Source organism: Trichomycterus rosablanca, chromosome 17 (genome assembly GCF_030014385.1).
Source record: "Trichomycterus rosablanca isolate fTriRos1 chromosome 17, fTriRos1.hap1, whole genome shotgun sequence".
Taxonomy (NCBI): domain Eukaryota; kingdom Metazoa; phylum Chordata; class Actinopteri; order Siluriformes; family Trichomycteridae; genus Trichomycterus; species Trichomycterus rosablanca.
This window is the reverse complement of record NC_086004.1, coordinates 9,741,557-9,765,876: the sequence shown is the minus strand read 5'-3', so window position 1 is coordinate 9,765,876 and position 24,320 is coordinate 9,741,557. Positions and strand designations below refer to the sequence as shown.

The window sequence follows — 24,320 nt, the reverse complement described above, 5'->3', positions numbered from 1 at the left end:
CTTACTAAATACACTTTAATGGTTTATTATTAGCAGGTTAAATATTACAACAATAGCATTAAAAACAAGACAGCTTAACTTATGTCTTCTGTTTTACCTTTCAATCCTTCATTATTGAATTATAATGACAAACAATGTAAAAATAATTAAAAAGGAATTTTGATATAATGAATAAATACAGACCAGACCGTTCAATAATACTGATATTTCCTTTGAAAAGTGAGGCTTCTGGTCATTTGTATATGTGGACTGGTGGTGTTTGCTAGTGGCAGATTTACTCCACGCTCCTGTACTTAGTGAAGAGGTTGTAAAGAACCCGTAATGTTGATTTAAGGTCACAGTTGACAATGTCTGCAAAGACACAAAATTAAATAAACAAAGTTAAAGTTTGCATTAATTAGCTTTTTTCTTATTTCCTCATCTCCGATATTTCCCCCTGCTCTTACACATCATGCACATCACATCGTGCACAAGATTTACGCTGGCCGAGGAGTGCCACAAGCTAGCACAGGCATCCTTCAACACATGCAAAGTCAGAAACTGCATCTGTTCACTGACCTGTTGTAGGGGATCAAACCATAATATCTGTATTCCTATACCATTCGGGCCATCTACACGTTCATCGATGAGCCGTGGCAGCCCATGACCCTGTTGCCGGTTTACCGCTGTTCCTTCCTTGGAGCACTTTTGATAGATACTGACCACTGCAAACCGGGAACATCCCACAAGAGCTGCAGTTTTGGAGATGCTCTGACCCAGTCGTCTAGCCATCACAATTTGGCCCTTGTCAAACTTGCTCAAATTCTTACGCTTGCCCATTTTTCCTGCTTCTAACACATCAACTCTGAGGATAAAATGTTCACTTGCTGCCAAATATACCCCACCCACTAACAGGTGCCGTAATGAAGAGATAATCAGTGTTATTTACTTCACCTGTCAGTGGTCATAATGTTATGCTTAGTCGGTGTGTATATATGCATTTATGTGATGCCCAACCAGCTTATAGTCAGGTGCTTAAATACTTTTGGTCATCTGGTGTGGGTGTGATAGACTGTGCTGCAAATCTTAGTAAAATTAACATCAAACATCTCCGGGTTTTTCAATCACAATAAACAACTGGTTTCCTCATTGGTTAAATTCCATTTTCTCCACTATTTGCTGATGAAATTTTGGCTCACTTGTAAATCTCGTGGGATAAAGGCCTGTGGTTAATGAATACATATAAACAAAATGCAAACACAGCAGCCTTCAGATCTTAAAGTTTCATTTGAAGCCAGGCTTGCAAACTGTGCCATGAATAAAAGGCTAAACTGTGTGTTGTCTTAAGCAAATGGTGCATGATTCCTGTGATTAAACAAAGCCAGTTAAACGCAGTCAAGCTGTGGCACAATCGTAAACACAGCGTTTAATCACAGTTTATATCAAGGCTTATTTGCTAAAGTCAAAACAACTACAAAGCTCTTGAGTGATTAGCATCACACTCAGCAGAGCATGGAAGTAATATTAAAGAAGAGCATAGTAAACTGTAAAGAAGAAACACATGGTAATACTTATTACTTACTATAACAAACTATTGTCAGGTGTAATCAGGCAACCTGGTGTAGCACTAGCCACATGAAGAAACTTGAACATGTGCTGTGCTTGATAAATACAGCTAAAATCAATGGTTTATAAACAGCACCAGGAAAAATATTTGTTCTTTTTCATTTTTTGCATATGCTGCAATTTATTGTTACAGATCTTTAAACAAAACTTAAACCAATGCAAGGAAAATCACAACAAAGTAATTGCCCTTATTTTTACTCAATCAACCAATTACCAAAATTAATTAATAACTGGGTTCGATTGGACTAGACACCTCTGGCTGGAGTGTCTGCACATTACATATTATGGGACAGTGGTAGCCTAGTGGACCTTTGGTCTATCAATCTGAAGATTGTGGTTTCGAATCCTGGTTCTGCCATACAGCTCCCATCCAGGGGCACTGTACAATGGCTAACCCTGCGCTCTGAGCCCAGCTTTCAAGCAAGCTGGAATATGCAGAAAAAGAATTCCATTGAACTGTACACATGTACAGTGTATCACAAAAGTGAGTACACCCCTCACATTTCTGCAGATATTTAAGTATATCTTTTCATGGGACAACACTGACAAAATGACACTTTGACACAATGAAAAGTAGTCTGTGTGCAGCTTATATAACAGTGTAAATTTATTCTTCCCTCAAAATAACTCAATATACAGCCATTAATGTCTAAACCACCGGCAACAAAAGTGAGTACACCCCTTAGTGAAAGTTCCTGAAGTGTCAATATTTTGTGTGGCCACCATTATTTCCCAGAACTGCCTTAACTCTCCTGGGCATGGAGTTTACCAGAGCTTCACAGGTTGCCACTGGAATGCTTTTCCACTCCTCCATGACGACATCACGGAGCTGGCGGATATTCGAGACTTTGCGCTCCTCCACCTTCCGCTTGAGGATGCCCCAAAGATGTTCCATTGGGTTTAGGTCTGGAGACATGCTTGGCCAGTCCATCACCTTTACCCTCAGCCTCTTCAATAAAGCAGTGGTCGTCTTAGAGGTGTGTTTGGGGTCATTATCATGCTGGAACACTGCCCTGCGACCCAGTTTCCGGAGGGAGGGGATCATGCTCTGCTTCAGTATTTCACAGTACATATTGGAGTTCATGTGTCCCTCAATGAAATGTAACTCCCCAACACCTGCTGCACTCATGCAGCCCCAGACCATGGCATTCCCACCACCATGCTTGACTGTAGGCATGACACACTTATCTTTGTACTCCTCACTTGATTGCCGCCACACATGCTTGAGACCATCTGAACCAAACAAATTAATCTTGGTCTCATCAGACCATAGGACATGGTTCCAGTAATCCATGTCCTTTGTTGACATGTCTTCAGCAAACTGTTTGCGGGCTTTCTTGTGTAGAGACTTCAGAAGAGGCTTCCTTCTGGGGTGACAGCCATGCAGACCAATTTGATGTAGTGTGCGGCGTATGGTCTGAGCACTGACAGGCTGACCCCCCACCTTTTCAATCTCTGCAGCAATGCTGACAGCACTCCTGCGCCTATCTTTCAAAGACAGCAGTTGGATGTGACGCTGAGCACGTGCACTCAGCTTCTTTGGACGACCAACGCGAGGTCTGTTCTGAGTGGACCCTGCTCTTTTAAAACGCTGGATGATCTTGGCCACTGTGCTGCAGCTCAGTTTCAGGGTGTTGGCAATCTTCCTGTAGCCTTGGCCATCTTCATGTAGCGCAAAAATTCGTCTTTTAAGATCCTCAGAGAGTTCTTTGCCATGAGGTGCCATGTTGGAACTTTCAGTGACCAGTATGAGAGAGTGTGAGAGCTGTACTACTAAATTGAACACACCTGCTCCCTATGCACACCTGAGACCTAGTAACACTAACAAATCACATGACATTTTGGAGGGAAAATGACAAGCAGTGCTCAATTTGGACATTTAGGAGTGTAGTCTCTTAGGGGTGTACTCACTTTTGTTGCCGGTGGTTTAGACATTAATGGCTGTATATTGAGTTATTTTGAGGGAAGAATAAATTTACACTGTTATATAAGCTGCACACAGACTACTTTTCATTGTGTCAAAGTGTCATTTTGTCAGTGTTGTCCCATGAAAATATATACTTAAATATCTGCAGAAATGTGAGGGGTGTACTCACTTTTGTGATACACTGTATATGTATATATGACAAAAAACAACATTCTATTCTACTCCTTATTAAAAAGAACCTTTCCAGCAATGTAAAGGTGGCTTAATGATCTCAATAAGAAACACACTGTCCTGATCAAAAGAGGTTTAGATTTAGAATAAGTTACCAAAAAATAACTGGAAAGGATTAAGAGCTATTTCCAAGGCTCCAGGACTCCAGTGAACCACAATAAGAGACATAATAATGGTCAACCTTTTCATGAGAGGTAGGCTTAACAAAATTCCACCAAAGCACATTGAAAAGTCCAATGTGAGTCCAATCAAAGCCCTTCTGCAACAAAGTGAGGACCACAGCAATGTAAAAGTCTATATCTAGTTATCAGAAGCACTTTGTTTGCACCCTACCTACAAAGAGTGGCACACCTAGCTATTGAGGGGCATTACATTTTTACACAGTTGGTGTTGTGTTTACTTGTCTGTGTGTTATACAAAAGTTTGTTTAAAGTTAAAAGATGTCAGAATGGAGCAAATACATTTTTATGGCACTGTACACTTGTAACAGAAATGTCATGACGTGGAATTTCAAGGGTTTCTGTGACTGAAAGATTGGTATATTTTTTAAAATCACACACTTCATTATTTAAAAACCAATATATTTGAGTTCTTTCATAATGTTTTGTGGGTTGAGCTCGCAGGTGGTGTAGCCCATCACTGCTGAGTCAATTCTGAATGAAATTTTGAGATTGCCATAATTCCCTAATTAGTGTGTATACATTTTTTAACTGTATACATATCAGTTTCCCTAACCTAATCATTAAAAAAAAATTATACCAACCTTCAGGCCTGGGTTTTGGTTTCTCCAATCCTCCATCTTGCATCAGCTCAAAGGAAAATGAGACATTATGAACCTGTAAGAAATCAGGACAGATATAAGTAAATTGGCAATGGATGGAAATTGTGTGAGATGGTTTGTTGTATCTACACTTCTGCTGACTGATTGGAATTTAGTGGTTATGGCTTCAAATTACTAAATTAAGGGTTGTGAATTCAAACCTATTTCAAGTTGCCACTTAAGCTCTAACCGCTTAGCTCAGTTGAAAGTGGCCAAATGAAGAAATGTTCTAATAAGTATTATAAAAGTCTAATAAATTATATTTAAAAACTACTATCAAATTATACACTGATTTGTACCAATTTTACTAAGGATAGTGCTGTATTTAAAATGCTGTCTATTGATCTAAATATGAAGCTACTTAATGCCTACCAAGCAAAAAGGCAACATCAGAGCACTTCGCAACGTCCACTGTCCTAAATATCATTAAGAAATGGCAGTTAGGGGAACTTTGGAAGATAAGGCAAAATCTGAACTTGCAAAAGACTATTGAACGACTTGGATCTAGCCAGAAAGAAAAAGCAACTTTGTTGACACAAAGTGGTTTTGCTTTCTCAAACTGCATAATCTGCATAAATTGATTCATCATAATTTAATAAAATAAACATGTATACATGTACATATAGCTGATAAAAGAATGCCAAGGGAATGCCATGATATGGCAGCCCAAACCATCACTGATCCACCCCCATGCTTCACTCTGGGCATGCAACAGTCTGGGTGGTACGCTTCTTTGGGGCTTCTCCACACCATAACTCTCCCGGATGTGGGGAAAACAGTAAAGGTGGACTCATCAGAGAACAATACATGTTTCACATTGTCCACAGCCCAAGATTTGCGCTCCTTGCACCATTGAAACCGACGTTTGGCATTGGCACGAGTGACCAAAGGTTTGGCTATAGCAGCCCGGCCGTGTATATTGACCCTGTGGAGCTCCCGACGGACAGTTCTGGTGGAAACAGGAGAGTTGAGGTGCACATTTAATTCTGCCGTGATTTGGGCAGCCGTGGTTTTATGTTTTTTGGATACAATCCGGGTTAGCACCCGAACATCCCTTTCAGACAGCTTCCTCTTGCGTCCACAGTTAATCCTGTTGGATGTGGTTTGTCCTTCTTGGTGGTATGCTGACATTACCCTGGATACCGTGGCTCTTGATACATCACAAAGACTTGCTGTCTTGGTTACAGATGCGCCAGCAAGACGTGCACCAACAATTTGTCCTCTTTTGAACTCTGGTATGTCACCCATAATGTTGTGTGCATTGCAATATTTTGAGCAAAACTGTGCTCTTACCCTGCTAATTGAACCTTCACACTCTGCTCTTACTGGTGCAATGTGCAATTAATGAAGATTGGCCACCAGACTGGTCCAATTTAGCCATGAAACCTCCCACACTAAAATGACAGGTGTTTCAGTTATTTTGTCCAACCCCTGTACATGACAGGTGTGTAAAATAACAGTTTGGAAAACACCCTTTTTGTTCCAGCATCAGTGATGACCTCACAAATGCTGTTTTGACTGAATGGGTATGTATTTCCACAGATACAGTCCACAATCCTTTGTAAAGCTTTTCCAGGAGCATAGACACTGTAACAACTGAAGGTAAAGGGCTTCATATTTATGCCCATGGACTTCAGATGAAATGTCCTACAAGCAACTGGTGTGCACATATTTTTGCTCATATAGTGTAGCTAAATATCTACCATAAACTACTTTGAAGGAATGCTCAATGCTTAAGCTTTGACCCTTAAAGGGCCCTGACATCACTAAAAATGGGTGTGTGGATTTAAAGAATATTGTGCATGCAAAACAGTCCATGAATATCTTAAAACTAGAAGCGTTTTGTAAGCTAATGTAAATGAAAATTCACAAAACAATAAGTAGAAATGTGTTAATGCATATGTGTGTGTTGGGGTCACCACAATCCTGACCAGGAAGCAGCAGTTTTTTACTTAAAGCATCCTTTTAATGTCTAACACATTTTGTCAATAAGAATGGTCAATGGAATGTTTTGGGGAGGGCGTTTTTTTTTTTCTTTTCATTAACATAATCTTGATTAAGCAATATAATTCCTGGTCAGTTGTATAAATCAAGCAGATGGATTAAACTAAAACCAGTACCTTGTGTTCAAAATTATCTGGGATGAGGAAAAAGTTGTACAAAGAAACAAAATATCCTTCCAGAAGCCCCATTAGCAGAACCAGGTACACGCCATCAGCAAACTAATAAGAACAGACAGAGAAGCATTTGTACATGGCTGCTTATTCTTTAACATTTGCTGCTAGACATTCATTAGTTACCTGTGTGTCCAGCTCAGACACCTCCAAGTTCAGCTTGTTTAAGTGCTTGTTCACGAACGTCAAGAGAGTCTGCAAAAGAGGCCAGATGTTTGGAAACAGCCCTGAGAGACGACGTCCCGTAACAAACTGAAAGAATGAAATGCGCTTACTTTTTTAACCACATTTAACTTGTCTGGGGCGTGGTCGAACAGGGTGTCAAACGCATCACGCTCTATGTGAAGTATTTTCATGTGCACAAAAAAGAGAATCAAATCAGAATCAAAGTAATTCATCACTTGCTTTCTTTTGTTATTTATATAAGCATCAATCTGTGAAGTTTTGAAGATCACATCTGAGCAATTTCTCATTATGAAAAATATTAAAAACAAAAAAGGTAAAATAATTTTAATACTGTCTGTTTTTCTACTGTCACAACTTTATGGAATGGCTTGGTAGCAACAGTTTGGGAAAGGTTCTTTTTTGTTCCAGCAAATTGATAAGTTGGGAATGAAACTTCAGCGGCCAGCACAGAACCTGACACCTTTGTAAAGGAATGGAACGTCGGTAGTGAGTCTGGCCCTCTCATCCGACATCAGTGGCCAACCTCACAAATGTTCCCTTGACTAAATAGGCAAACCTTTTAACTGACATACTTTAATACCATATGAAAAGCCTGATCAGAACAATAAAAGGTGGTCAAAAAAGAGAAGATCCCCAAGTGTAATGTTAATGGTTTTGAAATAAGATGTCTAACAAGCTCATTTTCAGGTGTCCACATACTTATGGCCATATGATGTATATGCTTTGGGAAAAACCTGGAGTCTGTGGCTGCCCCAGGATCTGTAAACAGGTGTAAAAACAGATGGAGGTGGCTGGCAATATTAACCAGCTCACCCATGGGAGCCCTTACCTTGCCTGTCAATCATGTTTGGACTGAACACTCAAGGGAGACCCATGGGTTGATTGTGTTTGGTTGTTGGGTTTTAAAACTGTTAGCCTGAGCTAAAAACATTTAGATTGTCATTAAGTAATGCTATAATGCTATAAAACAATAATCTTACAAAAGAAATGCAGATAATTAAATGCAGTCCTATAGATGAGTAGAAAAGTAATATAAATGTATCATAAGCATTAATTATTATTAAACATTATCTGAATTAAGGTTGTTAAAAGCACTTTAGTCAGATCTAACTGAAAACATTCAGTTATTTAGCTAAATGGAAACACTAATCAATAATGACCAAATACTTTTGCAGGATTACAAATGAGAATGAATGTGATACACACCATGTCTTCCAGAAAGCGCCCTACAAGAGAGAAAAAGGCAAATTACACATCCATATTCAGTCAACAGAATTAGATAAACACACACTCAAAAATAAGGAACCATCATGTGGCAGAGAAGTATTTAATTGTATATAAGTAGGCACAGGAAGAGATCAGCAGAGTAGAGGAACTAATCAAAGGTTTGGTTTTAGGACTCTAGCCTGGTGGACATCTGCCTACCACAGCCTTCAGCCCTGAGCCTTCACGCTCAAATCTGCCCAGGCAGAGGCATGCCATGGCAGCTGCTGCCCGAATGCCATGCAGCTGCCAACAGCCCCGTGCCCGCCCTTATCTCAGCAGTTGATTTGTGCCCGCTGGAGCATTATTAATCACAGCTCGGCAGCAACGAAAAGCTGGCAGAAGCAGAGCCCTGGTGCCCGGGCCCCATCTCACCACAAAGCTGCTCATCAGTGTGGAGATCCAGCTCCACACATCCCCTGCTCCCTCCGCGGGGTCTGGCATGTCACCGCGCGTTTCTCACTTTTCAACTCTGCAGATGGTTTAAGGTTCCTACAATCAAGCTTGCTGATTTTCCATAAATTAGCTATAAATATTTATCCGTGAAGAATAGTTCTGTTACAGTGTCTCAGCCGGTTGTCACCTATAGTCAACTTTTTGTTAATCGTTATTTTTCCAGGTGAATCCGAATTCTGGCTGAATTCTGGCTTTGGGAAATATCAGCAGTTCCGGTTTCACATGCACAGCTGTGGCCGGTTACTGACAGGGAAACAATACAACTGTAATGACATACTCGATGTTGCCAGTAATTTCCTCCTGGACCTGCTGCGACTGAAGGATGCCCTCACGCTTCTGTAGGAAGGACAGGACATATCAGGAAATAACAAAAGGAAAGGCAATAACAGAAAAGCTATTTGGTTCCCAATACCAATCTACAGGACACATAAAGTACCAGATATTGCAAAGCATTTATTAGTTTACGTATCATATCTAACAAAAAAAGTACCTGCACCACAACCACTTGTATAGACACATGATCTGGAAGTCGGATAGGAGCACGGAAGTGTTGAGACAAAGCCACCAGCAGGTGAAGTATGGCGACGATGCTCTTCGCATGGATGGCTGAGGAATAAAAAGAGAAGATCAAGCCAGGGCTGCAAAACTGTGATCAAAACTATAATCAAAGAAACTTAGCGATGGCTTCTGAAGACACATAATAAACTGAACCAAAGATGTTCCCATACAAACAGATATACACTATATAGCCAAATATATGCAGACACTGTTTAATTATTAAATTTAGGAGTTTCGCAGCTCAGGTGGCGCAGCAGTAAAATACACAAGCACACCAGAGCTGGGGTTTTGAATACATCGTATCGAAGCTCAGCTCTGCCATCCGGCTGGGCTGGACTGCTATATGAACATTTGGCTGTTGTTTATCCAGAGAGGAAATGCCAGATAGGGACCTCATAACTGATGCAATTCCGACCTCTGCTGGCTGATTGATGGCGTCTGCACAGAGTAGGGGAATAATGCTGGTCAGGGTGTGTCTCTCCGTGCACAGGGCTGATTCGCATGTGAACTCACCTCGTGCAGGTGAAAAAATGCAGTCAGCTACTGCACACGTGTCGGAGGGGGCGTGTGTCAGTTTGCTCTCCTCAGTCAGGGGCAGGGGTCAGCACCAGTAGAGAGGAAGCATAAAAAATCGGGAACAAAAGGGAGAAAATGCTTTTTTTTTTTTTAAATGTAGTAGTTTCAGCCACAACTATTGCTTTTTTTAATGCATTTTCTCCCCATTTTCCTCCCAATTTAGCGCACTCAGTTTTGTCTTCCACTGCTACCAGAGATACCAGATTGCATGCATCCAAGGAGAGCACGTCGCTGTACACGCCTCTTGCGACACGTGCACAGCCCTCCTCTTCTCGCCCATGCTTACTGCACAGACGTCTCTTCCGCCAATCAGGGTCCTTACACAGCGTATGAAGAAACACATAGTCCGGCCCCCACCCTGCAGATACGGTGGCCAATTAGTATCTGCTTCAGGCACTGCCAATTATGCCCTCTAAATGGTGCCCAGCCGACCGGAGGCAACAACGAGTTTCGAACCGAGGAGTTCAGAAACTCGGTGCTGGTGTGCAAGTGAAATATCCCGCTGCGCCACCTAATGGTTTATAATTAGTGCACAATGTTGAAGCATATAACTTATTTTATAGATTTGTTTTTATACACATTAGCAATAGATGTAAAATATCTAAAGTAAATAACTGGAAGAAGTGTCCACGTATTTTTGGCCAAACAGAGTATCTGTATTATTGCAGAACAGGTCTGAGTGAACATGCTCCATCTCACACATCACAAGGTTTTGAAGTTATTTACAGTCAATGTTCCACTTGATGTTCCTGGAAGATAATTTGAGGGTGTCATTGATCTTTTCCAGGACTGTCTGAAGTTTCTGCTTCTGGGCAATCTCGGACTGTGTTACCTCAGCAACGTTAAGCTTCTCTCCCTCCAGCTTCTCTAAAATCCAATAACAAAAGCATTGGTTTCATTTTCATCTAAAAAGGGCAAAAACATTTAGAGAGAAAGTACAAAGTTGTGTTACCAAAAAGCTTTTGAAGAACCTGTCCATCATACAGATCCTCAGCTAGATCTTTGACAATGATTCGTTCTCCCACTAGAACATCGTTGATCCAGTCGATGAGAACCTGCGTCACATTAAAACGTGTACATCATGCTGATGACTTTTAAGACACCGTACAACCATACTCCTGACAGTTACAGTGCTGTGAAAAAGTAAATGCCCCTCTTCTGTAATTCCCTTTATTTTTCAATACTTGTCACACTGAGTGATTTTAGATTATTAAACACTAGGTGATGTAACTCCAAAAAATGTAGATTTACCACTGATTTACAAACTTCATTTCCAGAAAAGTTTGGACATTATGTAAAACACAATAAAAATAAAAGAGTCCTTTTAAAGTTACGATGAAAAATGTGATTGTACTTATTAATAAATAAATAAATAATAACATTTAAAAAACATATTTTCAAGTCAAGTCAATCAGTTCAAAAGAACATTCCCAGTTCAACACTGAAAATAACAAACATCAAGTCCGCTGTGCCAAAGAGGTATGGGGGTGCATCAGCATACTCAACATGGACGAGTTGCAAATGTGTGAAGGTATCATTGACGCAGAGGCATCTACTGGAATTTCAGATACATACTGTATGCTGCCATTTATGTGTTTTCCCATGAAGTCCATGGTTTATTTAGCAAAACAATGCCAGACTTAATTTTACATGAGCTACAACAGCGTGACTTTGTGGACACAGAGTGTGTGTGCTTGACTGCAGTCTAGATCTGTCTCCTTTTAAAAATGTATGGCGCATAATGAAAAGGACAATAGACAATGGCAATCACAGACTGTCGAGGCATCAAATTCTTCATTTGTGTAGATGTACAAAATATAATTAAATTGCTCTGTGAAATCACTGTGAAATATGTCCCAAATTTTCCAGAAATGTACTTTACATTTACATTTTTACATTTTCAGCATTTAGCAGATGTCTTTATCCAAAGTGACTTACAGTACAGTTACAGTATACAATCTGAGCAATTGAGGGTTAAGGGCCTTGCTCAAGGGCCCAACAGCAGCAACCTGGCAGTGGTGGGGCTTGAACCAGCGACCTTTTTGATTACTAGTCCAGTACCCTAACCACTAGGCTACGGCTTGCCCTTTGCTACTTTGTAAGTCTCTTTTTAGAGCATATGGCTTTTAAACAAATAAACTTATGTTTAACAAAACAGCAAGCTATTTAACACTAAAAATACAAGGGACATACAATGGGAAATCCTATAGCTACCAGTTTAGCATGCCTAACCCTACATTCCCCCTAGAAGATATTTTCTCCACAGGGAAACAAACTGCAACAAGTATGTGGACATCTGACTGTCCATTGGCAATAATATGGAGTTGCTATATAGACTCTGATGAGTTTAAAAGTGCATAAACTGCCTTGTATCTACTTTGGAACAGAGCTGCTGTGTAAACTTATACTAAACTGTGCTGTTTATCTAAAATAAAGACTTGGGGGAACTTCATCATTTATATGTAAGACACACCGAACTAATTTAGATTTAAATCATTTAAAATATTAAGTACAAATCAAAACAAAGGAAGCAATCTATTAAGGCAGGACTACCTTGCAAAAACACCCTCGCTAACACAGCCAATCACATACAGGGGTTGGACAAAATAACTGAAACACCTGGTTTTAGACCACAATAATTTATTAGTATGATGTAGGGCCTCCTTTTGCGGCCAATACAGCGTCAATTCGTCTTGGAAATGACATATACAAGTCCTGCACAGTGGTCAGAGGGATTTTAAGCCATTCTTCTTGCAGGATAGTGGCCAGGTCACTACGTGATGCTGGTGGAGGAAAACGTTTTCTGACTCGCTTCTCCAAAACACCCCAAAGTGGCTCAATAATATTTAGATCTGGTGACTGTGCAGGCCATGGGAGATGTTCAACTTCACTTTCATGTTCATCAAACCAATCTTTCACCAGTCTTGCTGTGTGTATTGGTGCATTGTCATCCTGATACACGGCACCGCCATTGGATGCACATGGTCCTCCAGAATGGTTCGGTAGTCCTTGGCAGTGACGCGCCCATCTAGCACAAGTATTGGGCCAAGGGAATGCCATGATATGGCAGCCCAAACCATCACTGATCCACCCCCATGCTTCACTCTGGGCATGCAACAGTCTGGGTGGTACGCTTCTTTGGGGCTTCTCCACACCGTAACTCTCCCGGATGTGGGGAAAACAGTAAAGGTGGACTCATCAGAGAACAATACATGTTTCACATTGTCCACAGCCCAAGATTTGCGCTCCTTGCACCATTGAAACCGACGTTTGGCATTGGCACGAGTGACCAAAGGTTTGGCTATAGCAGCCCAGCCGTGTATATTGACCCTGTGGAGCTCCCGACGGACAGTTCTGGTGGAAACAGGAGAGTTGAGGTGCACATTTAATTCTGCCGTGATTTGGGCAGCCGTGGTTTTATGTTTTTTGGATACAATCCGGGTTAGCACCCGAACATCCCTTTCAGACAGCTTCCTCTCGCGTCCACAGTTAATCCTGTTGGATGTGGTTTGTCCTTCTTGGTGGTATGCTGACATTACCCTGGATACCGTGGCTCTTGATACATCACAAAGACTTGCTGTCTTGGTCACAGATGCGCCAGCAAGACGTGCACCAACAATTTGTCCTCTTTTGAACTCTGGTATGTCACCCATAATGTTGTGTGCATTGCAATATTTTGAGCAAAACTGTGCTCTTACCCTGCTAATTGAACCTTCACACTCTGCTCTTACTGGTGCAATGTGCAATTAATGAAGATTGGCCACCAGACTGGTCCAATTTAGCCATGAAACCTCCCACACTAAAATGACAGGTGTTTCAGTTATTTTGTCCAACCCCTGTATGTGTAGATACCCTGCCGGCCAATAGCACAGCTGAGATTCAAACCTGAATCTCAGTACGGGTTTGAATCTCCCAAGCGCCACAACTACTGTTTGTTTTAAAGTTAACTGTTTAAACATTACCTTGATAAGCTCCTGGAGTTTAGGGTCATTTCTGGAGTTGGGATCAACCATGGTGCGCACTTCATTTTCTTCTATAATAAGAAAGAATGCATTCAGTATTTAGAAGTTTACAGTAACGTACAGTAAAATCTGTGTTTATATGCAGTTGGCTAGAGTTACACAACCATGAAACAAAAATATTCAACAACTAGTAGATTAATTAGTGAATTCTTGCTAACAGATGCATTGTAAGATTTCTGTAATAGAAAACTGATATTTATTCTGACAATGCAAAAAATATTACCCAGCATGGTGTCTTCAGGGTCTAGCTCAAAAGGAGTTGGACTCATGGGCAGGTTGATTGCGTTCATGCCCTCTTCTTGGAGCTCCGAAACTGCAAAGAGTATTAATAAATGATGAAAAGACTTTTTTTTATGGGATCAACCGTGCTACCACAATGCAGAACATGTAAACCTATTTATTTTACACAGCTTGTTAGGAAATAAACCCTTAGTGAACTTTATTTGTTTTTTATTTATAAATGAATAAATATTATGGTTGAAAAGTAGAGATTGTATGCTTTAAAATGGTACCTCAGTTGACCTATGTTCACCAGATATGGTATTATATAATACTCAAGAAAGATTTTAAACCCATCCATGAATTTCCATGAGGTTAAATGATGACATTATGCTACATCTCTATGTTTTATACTGATAAAGGCAGTTAACAGAAAATAGCAGAGCCAGGATCTCCCAGCAGTAAGCGCTGTACCAGTCCGTGCCTCTCATCATTAGTGGTCAGTGATGTGGTATTGGTTTTAGCAGAGGGAGGCTGCTCAGAGGGCCACATCTAATGCTATGCATTCAGGCCTGAACACGTCTGGGTTAACAAAAGAGCTACAACTCAGCCCTGCGATCGATGCGCATCTTACCATAATCGGCATCCCAGGCGAGCAAACACAAAGCAGAAGCACTTTATGGCTTTTTTATTATTCAAAACTAAATTGATGCGTTGAGCTGCATGAAGGTTGCATGTGCTCTAACTGTAAACAGTGCAATTTACACGAAGATGAATATGCAGTAGGGTCACAGTCATAACTATTCAGCGCAGCAATCTTTGATTGAAAAATGGCTCTGAATGTGCTCTGAACTCTGGCAGATTCTTTTCATTTCTTATTTATCCAACCCTGTGTTTTCTTAAAGCAAACCTGCACAGTGACAGTGATCCTTGAGACAGTTAAATAGCACCTGAAACTATGCTTTTGCACATTCCTGTATATTTTCTGCACAAATGAAAGCTTAATATATCTTAACACATTAACATGAGAGATACAGTGCTTTCATTTTTTCTGATACAATAATAATAATAATAATACAATTGCTTGGAATACTAGCTGACACTGCTCCAAAACTGCCATCACATGACAGCTTTCAAATCTCACACACTGGAGCTGAAACCTATGATCACACGCCACACCTCTTAATGAGGTGCGTTCAGTGACAGCTTTGCTTTGCCACTTGGTGCCTAGTAGCTATTTAGAAAAAAATGTGAACTTGTTCCACTCAGTATTCCCATCCCTCTAGTTTAACATATACATGTAATAGTTTTTCTGTAGGAGGTATTGATAACAAAATTAAGAATGAAACGCATATGTAACCCTCATTATGCACTTAAAAATACACTAGCAATTCATCAGCTATGTAAAAGCAGCAAATCTAAGATGTCAATGAACGCACCTCTTCAGGTTATTTAGTAACAGGGATACTCCAGCATTTGGATGTCATCTTTTAATTATCACTACAACAACAGTTCAAATAAAATCAAAGCTGATGACTATCATGTTGGTTTAATCATGTTAAAAAATAGTTGTATTTAACGCCAGTGCATAAAAATTGTGAGTGGTCTGAGACAGTGAGATTACGCTATTATACAATGCTAATAATAAAGCTGATGTTTGCTAATTTGTTCAAATGTTCGTTTGTTTATTAGGATTTTAACGTCATGCTCTACACCTTGGTTACATCCATGACAGGAGCGGTAGTTACTCATTACACAGGGTTCATCAGTTCACAAGGTTATATGGAACAAAGTCTTGGACCATTTAGTGTCTCCAATTCACCTCACTTGCACGTCTTTGGACTGTGTGAGGAAACCGGAGCGCCCGGAGGAAACCCACGTGGACACGGGGAGAACATGCAAACTCCACACAGAAAGGACCCGGACTGCCCCACCTTCTTGCTGTGAGGCGACAGAGCTACCCACTTAGCCACCGTGCCGCCCGAATTTGTTCAAATAACTTGATTGACTTAAACGATTAAGATAAGTGTGCACATAACCTCCTCAGCAAATGTGTAACAGAAGAGGTTTTAAAAGTGATCACCCACAAAAATCACTACTAAATACACAAGTAATCTGTTAGACTCCACATGAAAACGTGTCTTCATTAGGGCTCTTTATAAATCAGGGTCAAAATTTCTCCCTAGAACAAAACATCCCAAAACCACTGCATAATTATAAGTTTCTTTGGTTTTACTATTTATTGGTATGTCCTAAAATTCTACACTGTTGGTGATGTGTTTTGCAAATTCCAAAAAAATATATATTGCCATTTAGAAAATTAACTTGCAGAAAGTGACAACTGTTTAAGATAAAAAAACGTCACGTTTTTGAACTTTAAATCATTCGATCATCAGTCTTCGCATGCTCTTTACTAGACGTCTTTCCACTCCTGGCACAAAAAATCAAGCAGTTCGTCTTTTATAGACCACAGTTCAGACATCTTCCTTTTTACCACATTCCAGCAGTTTTCATTCAAGTTTAGGTCTGAAGATTAAGCTGGCCATGCCATGGTTTTGATCTCCATCCAAACCTTGATTGGCTGTAAAGCATGGAGTTACCCAATCCTTGTGGTCTTTTGCAAACATCAGCCTGGCTGTTCTGGCAATGCTTCTCATTGTTGAATGACTTTCTGAGAACACTTTCTACAAGAGTGTATCTGTTGTAATTTGTGCCCATTTGGTCAAAATAGCATTTTGAGGTCATTGATGTAGTACAAGATAGCTTGGGTTGCAATCAAATTTCATTCCAAAGGTGCTGAGGTCAGGGATCTTGCAGGTCACTGATTTTTTAACACCAAAATGGTCAAACCATGTCTTGATGACTTTTGCCATAAGTGCATCTGAAATATCAAATTTTTTTTTACTTTTGGCCATCTGAGTTGCTGTTAAGTGCTTTATTAATTTATAAGATTGAGAAAAATGTTTTGGAGCAACAAATAAGTAAAACTGTACATTTGCTTTAAACCATTATTATTGAAAACTTTACTGCCCCACCTGGCAGTGAAAACATTCCACGTCAATGCTAACTAACTAACTAACGAAAATGTTATATATGACAGCTTTGACAACAACCCCAATCAACATGCTTATAATCCATTTTTCCCATTACGTCATGTTTCACTTAGCTTAGGGCCAGCAAAAAGGATCTCAAGGACAACATATTCCTCAATGCATGATGTCTTTATTTACAAGGCATAAATCCTCTCTATATGAAAACCTACATGCCTAACACATGTATGTCTCTTCCACTAGTTCTCTCTCTGAGTTCAGCACTCGTACTAAATATACTTCTGCCACATGGGACCAAAGAGCCACTCAATAGAATCAAATAAAACCAAGTAATTTGCGTTCATCTTAGCGTCTAAGGCTTGAGTGGTTAGGGCTCAGCTGTAGACAGAGCGCTGGAGACCTGGAATGGCTTTCTTAGAAAAAGCACTGTTTCATTCAGTATTCATTTGTTTAGTAGAAGAAACATAGAGAACAAATTACAAACAGATGCTCTTTTACCCTACTCATTTCCTTGCATTTTTCATGTGGCCAATGCAGTCACAATTAGGTCAGCTCTCGGACTGTTAAGCCTAAACGCAGCTACAGTACCATTTTATTCAGCAGAAAATCAAGTGTTGGACATCAGCCAAAAGAATGCCATATATAGATGTCATCCAGCTTCGTGTAAACATTCAGATGGGTGACTCCCAACCAACCGGAAAAAGTCAGAGTGATGTTATGAACTATAGCATTCGACTATTATGTTGCTTGACAGAGACTATATTAGTGACTATATTAGGTCCGGTGTCATTTCTATATGTGCTACAGAATATGCAAATAAAAATATGTGGTGCCTAATCAGTTACTTGTCCTGACATCCCATTTGAAATCATGGAACTTAATATGAAGTTGCTTCTTTTCCACTCTATAACAGCCTCCAATCTTTAGGCTAAAATTTTAGCACATGCAGTCAAAAGAGCGTTTATGTGATCAGGCACTGATGATGAAATACACCACCTAAAATGCAATTAAATTCATCAGTTTAAATCAGTTTCTCCACACCAAACTTGTCAAACAATATCTCTATGCACCTTGCTTTGTGCAATGCTCAAGTTAGGGGTCTATACTATACATTTAATACACCTGTTAGCAATGGATATGTCTGAAACACCTGAACTCAGTAATTAGGAAAGCATACTTCTAGCAATAAGCCTGTAGTGTATTTTGTCTTCTATTTGATGGCGCATTCAAAATTGCCTTTTTTTAATTATTAGTGCTTTTTAGTTGAAAAATCATTAGTAAGAGACATGAATATTATGCCAGTCTTGAGATTCCAGTGACATACTTTTTCTGTGACTGAATGACTAAACAATCATTAGAGGAATGTCAGGTAGGGTGTAAACACCACAGCTGTGACTTGCTATTCAAGAGCTGTTTTAAAGACATACTTTATGTTTCTCCTGCTTTAATTAAAAGATTTCACTGATATTTCCAAGTTAGTAAAAATACTAAGAACAAAAACAAAAATGTTGACCATTTACTAAAATCTGAAGCCTAGAGCATCTTAAGTACACTAATTATGCAGTATTTACAGCACATTTTGTAGTCCTTGTAGTTGGGATGCAATCCTTTCTTCCACATTTGGTATGAAAGTTAAAAATAAACCATTTCAGCAATCATTTTAGCATTAGAATTAGTTGTGATTCAAATACACGTGTGGGATAACGTTGTGAATCTTTTGAGTCGCCTAGAGTAACTCAAATAGTACTTGCTGCCTATTTAATAATAATAATAATAATAATAATAATTACTGACCAAAGCAGCTGTGCTTGTCATGTACAGACACTTCACAGTCAAGGCTGAGAAAAGTATGTACAACGTTTAATCAGCTTTTATTTATCTTTATCTTTCATCTGTCTTTATTATCTGATAAATAATGATAAAGTAAGAAAGGTCTGGTTCAAAGCCTGGGCCCCTGGACCCTGGAGCTGTGCAGAACCACACTACCAGCTGCAGCACCATATCACCCTCTGGGCTAAGAACTTATCTAAAAGCCAGGTGCCTCCTCTTAATGATGTGATTGAGTGTTTGCTGTGGTCAGTCATAAGTTTAATCAGATAAATAAGATCTTCAGCTGTCTACATGGCCAAATTAATAATTTAAGTTGCCGTTTGTATATCTTTGATCCAACCGTTTTGGATGCCCCACAATAAACGCATGAATTCAATTACCAAGAATGATGGTTTATCCATGTAGTCACAGAAATGAACAGCTACTGAAATGACATACAGTAGACCCTTGAGTTACAAACCGTTTACCGTCTTTTTCAACTTAATGTACGAACCGAAATTCACGAAACACAAGAAAATGGAAAAATCGTTGTTGTATAATTACTCCTGCCAGTAGCTGTCACTGTGTATCAGACAGCAAGTACAGTGAGTAAGAGAGAAGAAGGAAATTATTCCTTCGTGCACTTACACCTACAAAATACAACACTACTGAACTAAAGAAGGAAATAATAGAGAAATATGAGAGTTATTGTTGTTTCTGGTAGATACATTTTATAAAAAATAAAAAAAAAAGAAGAAGGAAATGTATTATGCAGACATCCCAAGTTGCAAAAACTCATTTCAGGGAGGTACCCCCGGACCTCGACCCTGACACCCCAAGCCCAAAAAAAAAAAAAAAAAAAAGCTAAAAAACCTCTCACACACACCAAAGGATATGAGTGATAACAGAACTTTTAGGAGCTGCTAACTGAGCTACTAAGCTAACTGTTCGCGTCACAAACACATTAATGTGTACTACATAGTGCACTAGATAGTGTGAAAGATAATAGATTTATGTTCCCTACATAGCGCACTAGATTGTATATCAGAAAATTATTTATGTTCCTTACTTAGTGCACTAGATAGTATTTTAGATATTAATTTATTTTCCCTACGTAGTGCACTAGATAGTGAATTAGACAACTGGTTTATGTTCCATACACAGTGCACTAGATTGTATATCAGATCACGGATTTATGTTCCCTACGTAGTGCACTTGATAGTGTATTAGATAACGCATTCATGTTCACTACATAGTGCACTAGAAAGTATAACTAGATGATGATTTGTGTTCCTTACATAGTGCACTAGATAGTGTATTACATAATTAATTATGTTCCCTACATAGTGCACAAAATTGTATATCAGATAACGGATTAATGTTCCCTACATAGTGCACTAGACAGTATATTAGACAATTGATTTATGTTCCCTACACAGTGCACTAGATTGTATATCAGATAACGGATTTAATACTCGCGATCAGGAAAAAAGTCTGTGTCGCCTGCGTGCGCGTTTGTGTCGCTCTTGGCCGCTCGTTCTAGATTCCGGGAGATTTTATCTGACTTGCGGGCATCAGGGAGCCGCTCTGCATATGCGGGAGACTCCCGGAACTTCCGAGAGACTTGGGATGTCTGATTATGGTGTATGGTACAGCACACGTACTGTACTGAAATGTGATGTGTTTTTTATGTATAGTACTACTGTGTATTTTTGTTTATTATTGATTATTACAGATATGCCTATTCTATAATTTAAGATTTAAGGGAAAATATTCTTGTATTTATAACAAAAAAAAAGACAATTTAAGACATTCGAGAGGTTAGGTAAGGGGGTGGTTTGGGAGGTCTGGCACGGATTAATTCTATTTATATTATTTCTTATGGGAAAAATAGGTTTAACTAACAAACATTTTGACTTAAGAACAGCCCTTTGGAACCAATTACATTCGTAAGTCAAGGGTCTATACCAGACCTGGGCATCCCTAACCGGCCCGCATGAGGTTCGTGGCAATTAAAAATTAGATGTAAATAAATGTACATCACACATACAGTATAACAGGACTGATTTTGACGGGAGCGCTGTGTCTTTAAATATCCGCAAGTTTGGATTGACGTATGTGCAAGTGTATCAGCTTCACCGTGATGCGAACAGAACTGAGCGTGACTGACGGTGGAGTTTTTAACATGACATGGACTTCTGAAGTATTTATTTACTGAAGTCAGGTGTTAAGCTGTTTAATGATCACAATTTAGGCTCTAATTAAGCAATAGAACACGAGAGGGAGTGTGTTATCGCGAATAACATAACGGCTCTGATTTGGTCGCAGGCACGAACCGAAATATGCTTTAATATTGACAATACCTTCCGCCAAAAAGTAGTTCCACAACGAATATAAAGTTTAACACTACAAAGCAGACATCCCAAGTTGCAAAAACTCATTTCAGGGAGGTAAGAACAACAACAAGAAGAAAGCAAGAAAATAAATTAAAAAACCTCTCGCACACACCAAAGGCTATGGATGAAAACAGAACTACTAGGGCTTAACCTTCTAGGCTTAACCTCCTAGCTGCACCTTCGGCCGCTGTTTTTAAATCACTCCTAAAAACATACCTTTATAAGCTGGCATTTGAACAGTGAGGAGCTGTGTTAATTTTAATTGTTTAGTCTATTTGTATTTGTTTTATTTTGTCTCTTACTCTGTATTTTTATTTGGTTCTTACTTTTTTAATATAATGTTGTGTTATGTATGCTTATTCGATGTACAGCACTTTGGTCAACGTAAGTTGTTTTAAGAGTGCTTTATAAATAAAATTTACTTACTTACTTACTTACTTAACTAACTGTTCTTGTTACAAACACATTAATGTTCCCTACATAGTGCACTAGATTGTGTATCAGATCATGGATATATGTTCCCTACATAGTGCACTAGATAGTGAATTAGACAATTGGTTATGTTCCCTACATAGTGCACTAGATAGTGAATTAGACAATTGGTTATGTTCCCTACACAGTGCGCTTGATGTATCTGTATCAGATAACGGATTTAAAACGCGACCAGGGAAAAAAAGTCGCCTGCGTGCGCGTTTACGTGCATGAAGCTTGTCGTTAATGGCAACGCGTCAGCGGAGCAATACCATTGTGGTGTGAAAAGACCGTGCTGTTATCACGAATATCAGCACGTTTAGAACGCTTCTCAACCAATCAGATTGTAAGGTCGGAACTACCTGTTGTATAAATCGCGCTACTAAACAGAAATACAACAACATGGACGATGTCACACCTGAAGCTTCACTAACTAAACTGCAAATGCAACAAGGACTTTTTTATAAAGTTTAACACATCCAGAACTGAAGCAGTCAGGTCCAGCTTTGTGATTTTAATAAGAATATCCAACAATAACAAAGAACTGAAAAACAAATGTGGTAATTAGACTCAAAACAAAATAGTTTAAAAACATGCACATTTGTTTTTTGGTTTTTTTTTGTTTGCATTTGTTTGTTTAAATAGTAAAATAATGGTGAACTTGCATATTAGAACTGTACAATTTACTGCTTCTCATAAAGAGTGGGCAGTTGTAGCTTAGTGGTTAAGGTACTGGACTAGTAATTAGAAGGTTGCTGGTTCAAGCCTCTTCACTGCCAGGTTGCTGCTGTTGGGCCCTTGAGCAAGGCCCTTAACCCTCAATTGCTCAGACTGTATACTGTAACTGTACTGTAAGTCGCTTTAGATAAAGACGTCGACGCTAAATGCTGAAAATGTAATGTAAATGTAAATAAAGAGATAAAATTAATATTGAGCAGAATTAAGTTCACCTTATTGGTCCGGCTCTCCACAACAGTCCCAGTTTCTTATGTAGCCCCTTGGAAAATGTAATTGCCCACCCCTGGTCTATACTGTACATGTCTCTTACAAGTGTGTAAACCTCATCTGGAGCTGTAACGTTTCACTCTACTTCAGGATAATAAATGTATGGAGAAAAATAAACTGTGTGAAATCACAGCTCACACCTTCTTTTGCCTTTTTCCTTCTGGCCAAAGTTCCTCCAAGTTTCCCGAGGAAGGAATCGTCCTTTTTCCTTGAGGGCGGTGATCTGGGACTCGGAGATTTCGGAGAAGACGGTGATTTCTGCGGTGTTGAAGCCATCTTTAACCTCAAACAAAATCTGAAGTTCACGTTGTGTTATTCCTATAGTCTGCTTTAAAAATGAACCCCGAATAAGAACCAGTTCTGTTGTTTTCGAGATGTTTGAAATATAACGGTTTCGTCTCACGGTGGTTTTCCGTTCCAAGTCCCGCCCTGTAGAGCTGCTTAACCCCAGAAAAGGAAAAACTGAACCCTGAGGAATTTTAACCATGAACCGCGAGTTATCGCTTTCTACTTTAGTCGCAAAAAGCCAAGTTTACTGAGGTAAACCCTCAGCCTTATGTTTCGTTTCGGTATGTTTACGTACAAAAACAGCGTTATCTTCATCTAATTAAAAAACACACACATTAAAGTTCTACACATGATGGAAAATTTGTGCCCATTCAGCCCAAAGAGCATTTGTTTAGTTTTTCAGTTGATTTTATGTAATACCAGTAAGATCAGTAACGTGACAGTCACGATTTAGTAGACCAGTGTGTCAGGAACTTATAACCAACAAGCCGAAATATTATTAGGACCACTTATCTATCATGCAGTCAAAGCTAGCTGTCCACTTAATCAACCTTGGTCCACTGATTTTACTGGTGGACAGGAGCTAGCATGGACATAGACTTTGACCTGCAAATATGCAGCACCATACACATAAGAGTTGGATGCACTGTGCCGTGGTGCTCCATTTTTCCATTTTTAGCATTTAGTAGACGCCGTTATCCAAAGCGACTTACAGTTATGACTGAACACAATTTTTAAGCAATTGAGGGTTAAGGGCCTTCCTCAGGGGCCCCACAGTGGCAACCTGGTAGTGGTGGGGTTTGAACCGGCAACCTTCAGATTAATAGTCCAGTACCTTAACCACTGAGCTACCACTGCTCATCTCCAGTATTACAATTACCAGCAATTTGAGTCACAGTTTTTCTGTTGGTCCTTACCAGACTCCATGGCCTTCATCTTGGCAGCCCATCAACTTGGTGGGTACTCACTAGGGATGTAACGATACACTCTACCCACGATGCGATGTGATGCGATTCACGATACTGGGTTCACAATACGATTTTTTAAACAAAATGAAATTGAAGACAAATTATGACAAAGTTTCTTTTTATTATTTCTCTTTAAAAAAATACAATAAAATACTGTATTTGTGCTTATCTTTTATTTATCTAAATAATGAATGCCCTTTCTGAGGTAGGTGCAAAACAATCCCTTTTTGTGTAAAAAAAAAAAATAAAAAAAATAAAAACTGAAATGAAATGAAATTTTAAAACAAATGTCACAT

The 24,320-nt window shown here is 39.4% G+C and overlaps 1 protein-coding gene across 1 annotated transcript; it reads right to left on the bottom strand.

Annotated features, from left to right (window-relative positions):
• parvab (parvin, alpha b) lies at nt 1-23,137 on the bottom strand. Its single transcript, XM_063012593.1, has 13 exons — nt 22,909-23,137; nt 14,042-14,131; nt 13,759-13,829; nt 10,749-10,851; nt 10,523-10,663; nt 9,153-9,268; nt 8,940-8,998; nt 8,150-8,169; nt 7,033-7,094; nt 6,884-6,952; nt 6,704-6,805; nt 4,527-4,599; nt 1-351 (listed from the first exon to the last, which is right to left on the bottom strand). The coding sequence occupies exons 1-13, from the start codon at nt 23,042-23,044 to the stop codon at nt 275-277; spliced, it is 1,119 nt and encodes a 372-aa protein (XP_062868663.1). The 5' UTR covers nt 23,045-23,137; the 3' UTR covers nt 1-274.
• Nucleotides 23,138-24,320: the final 1,183 nt, after the last annotated feature.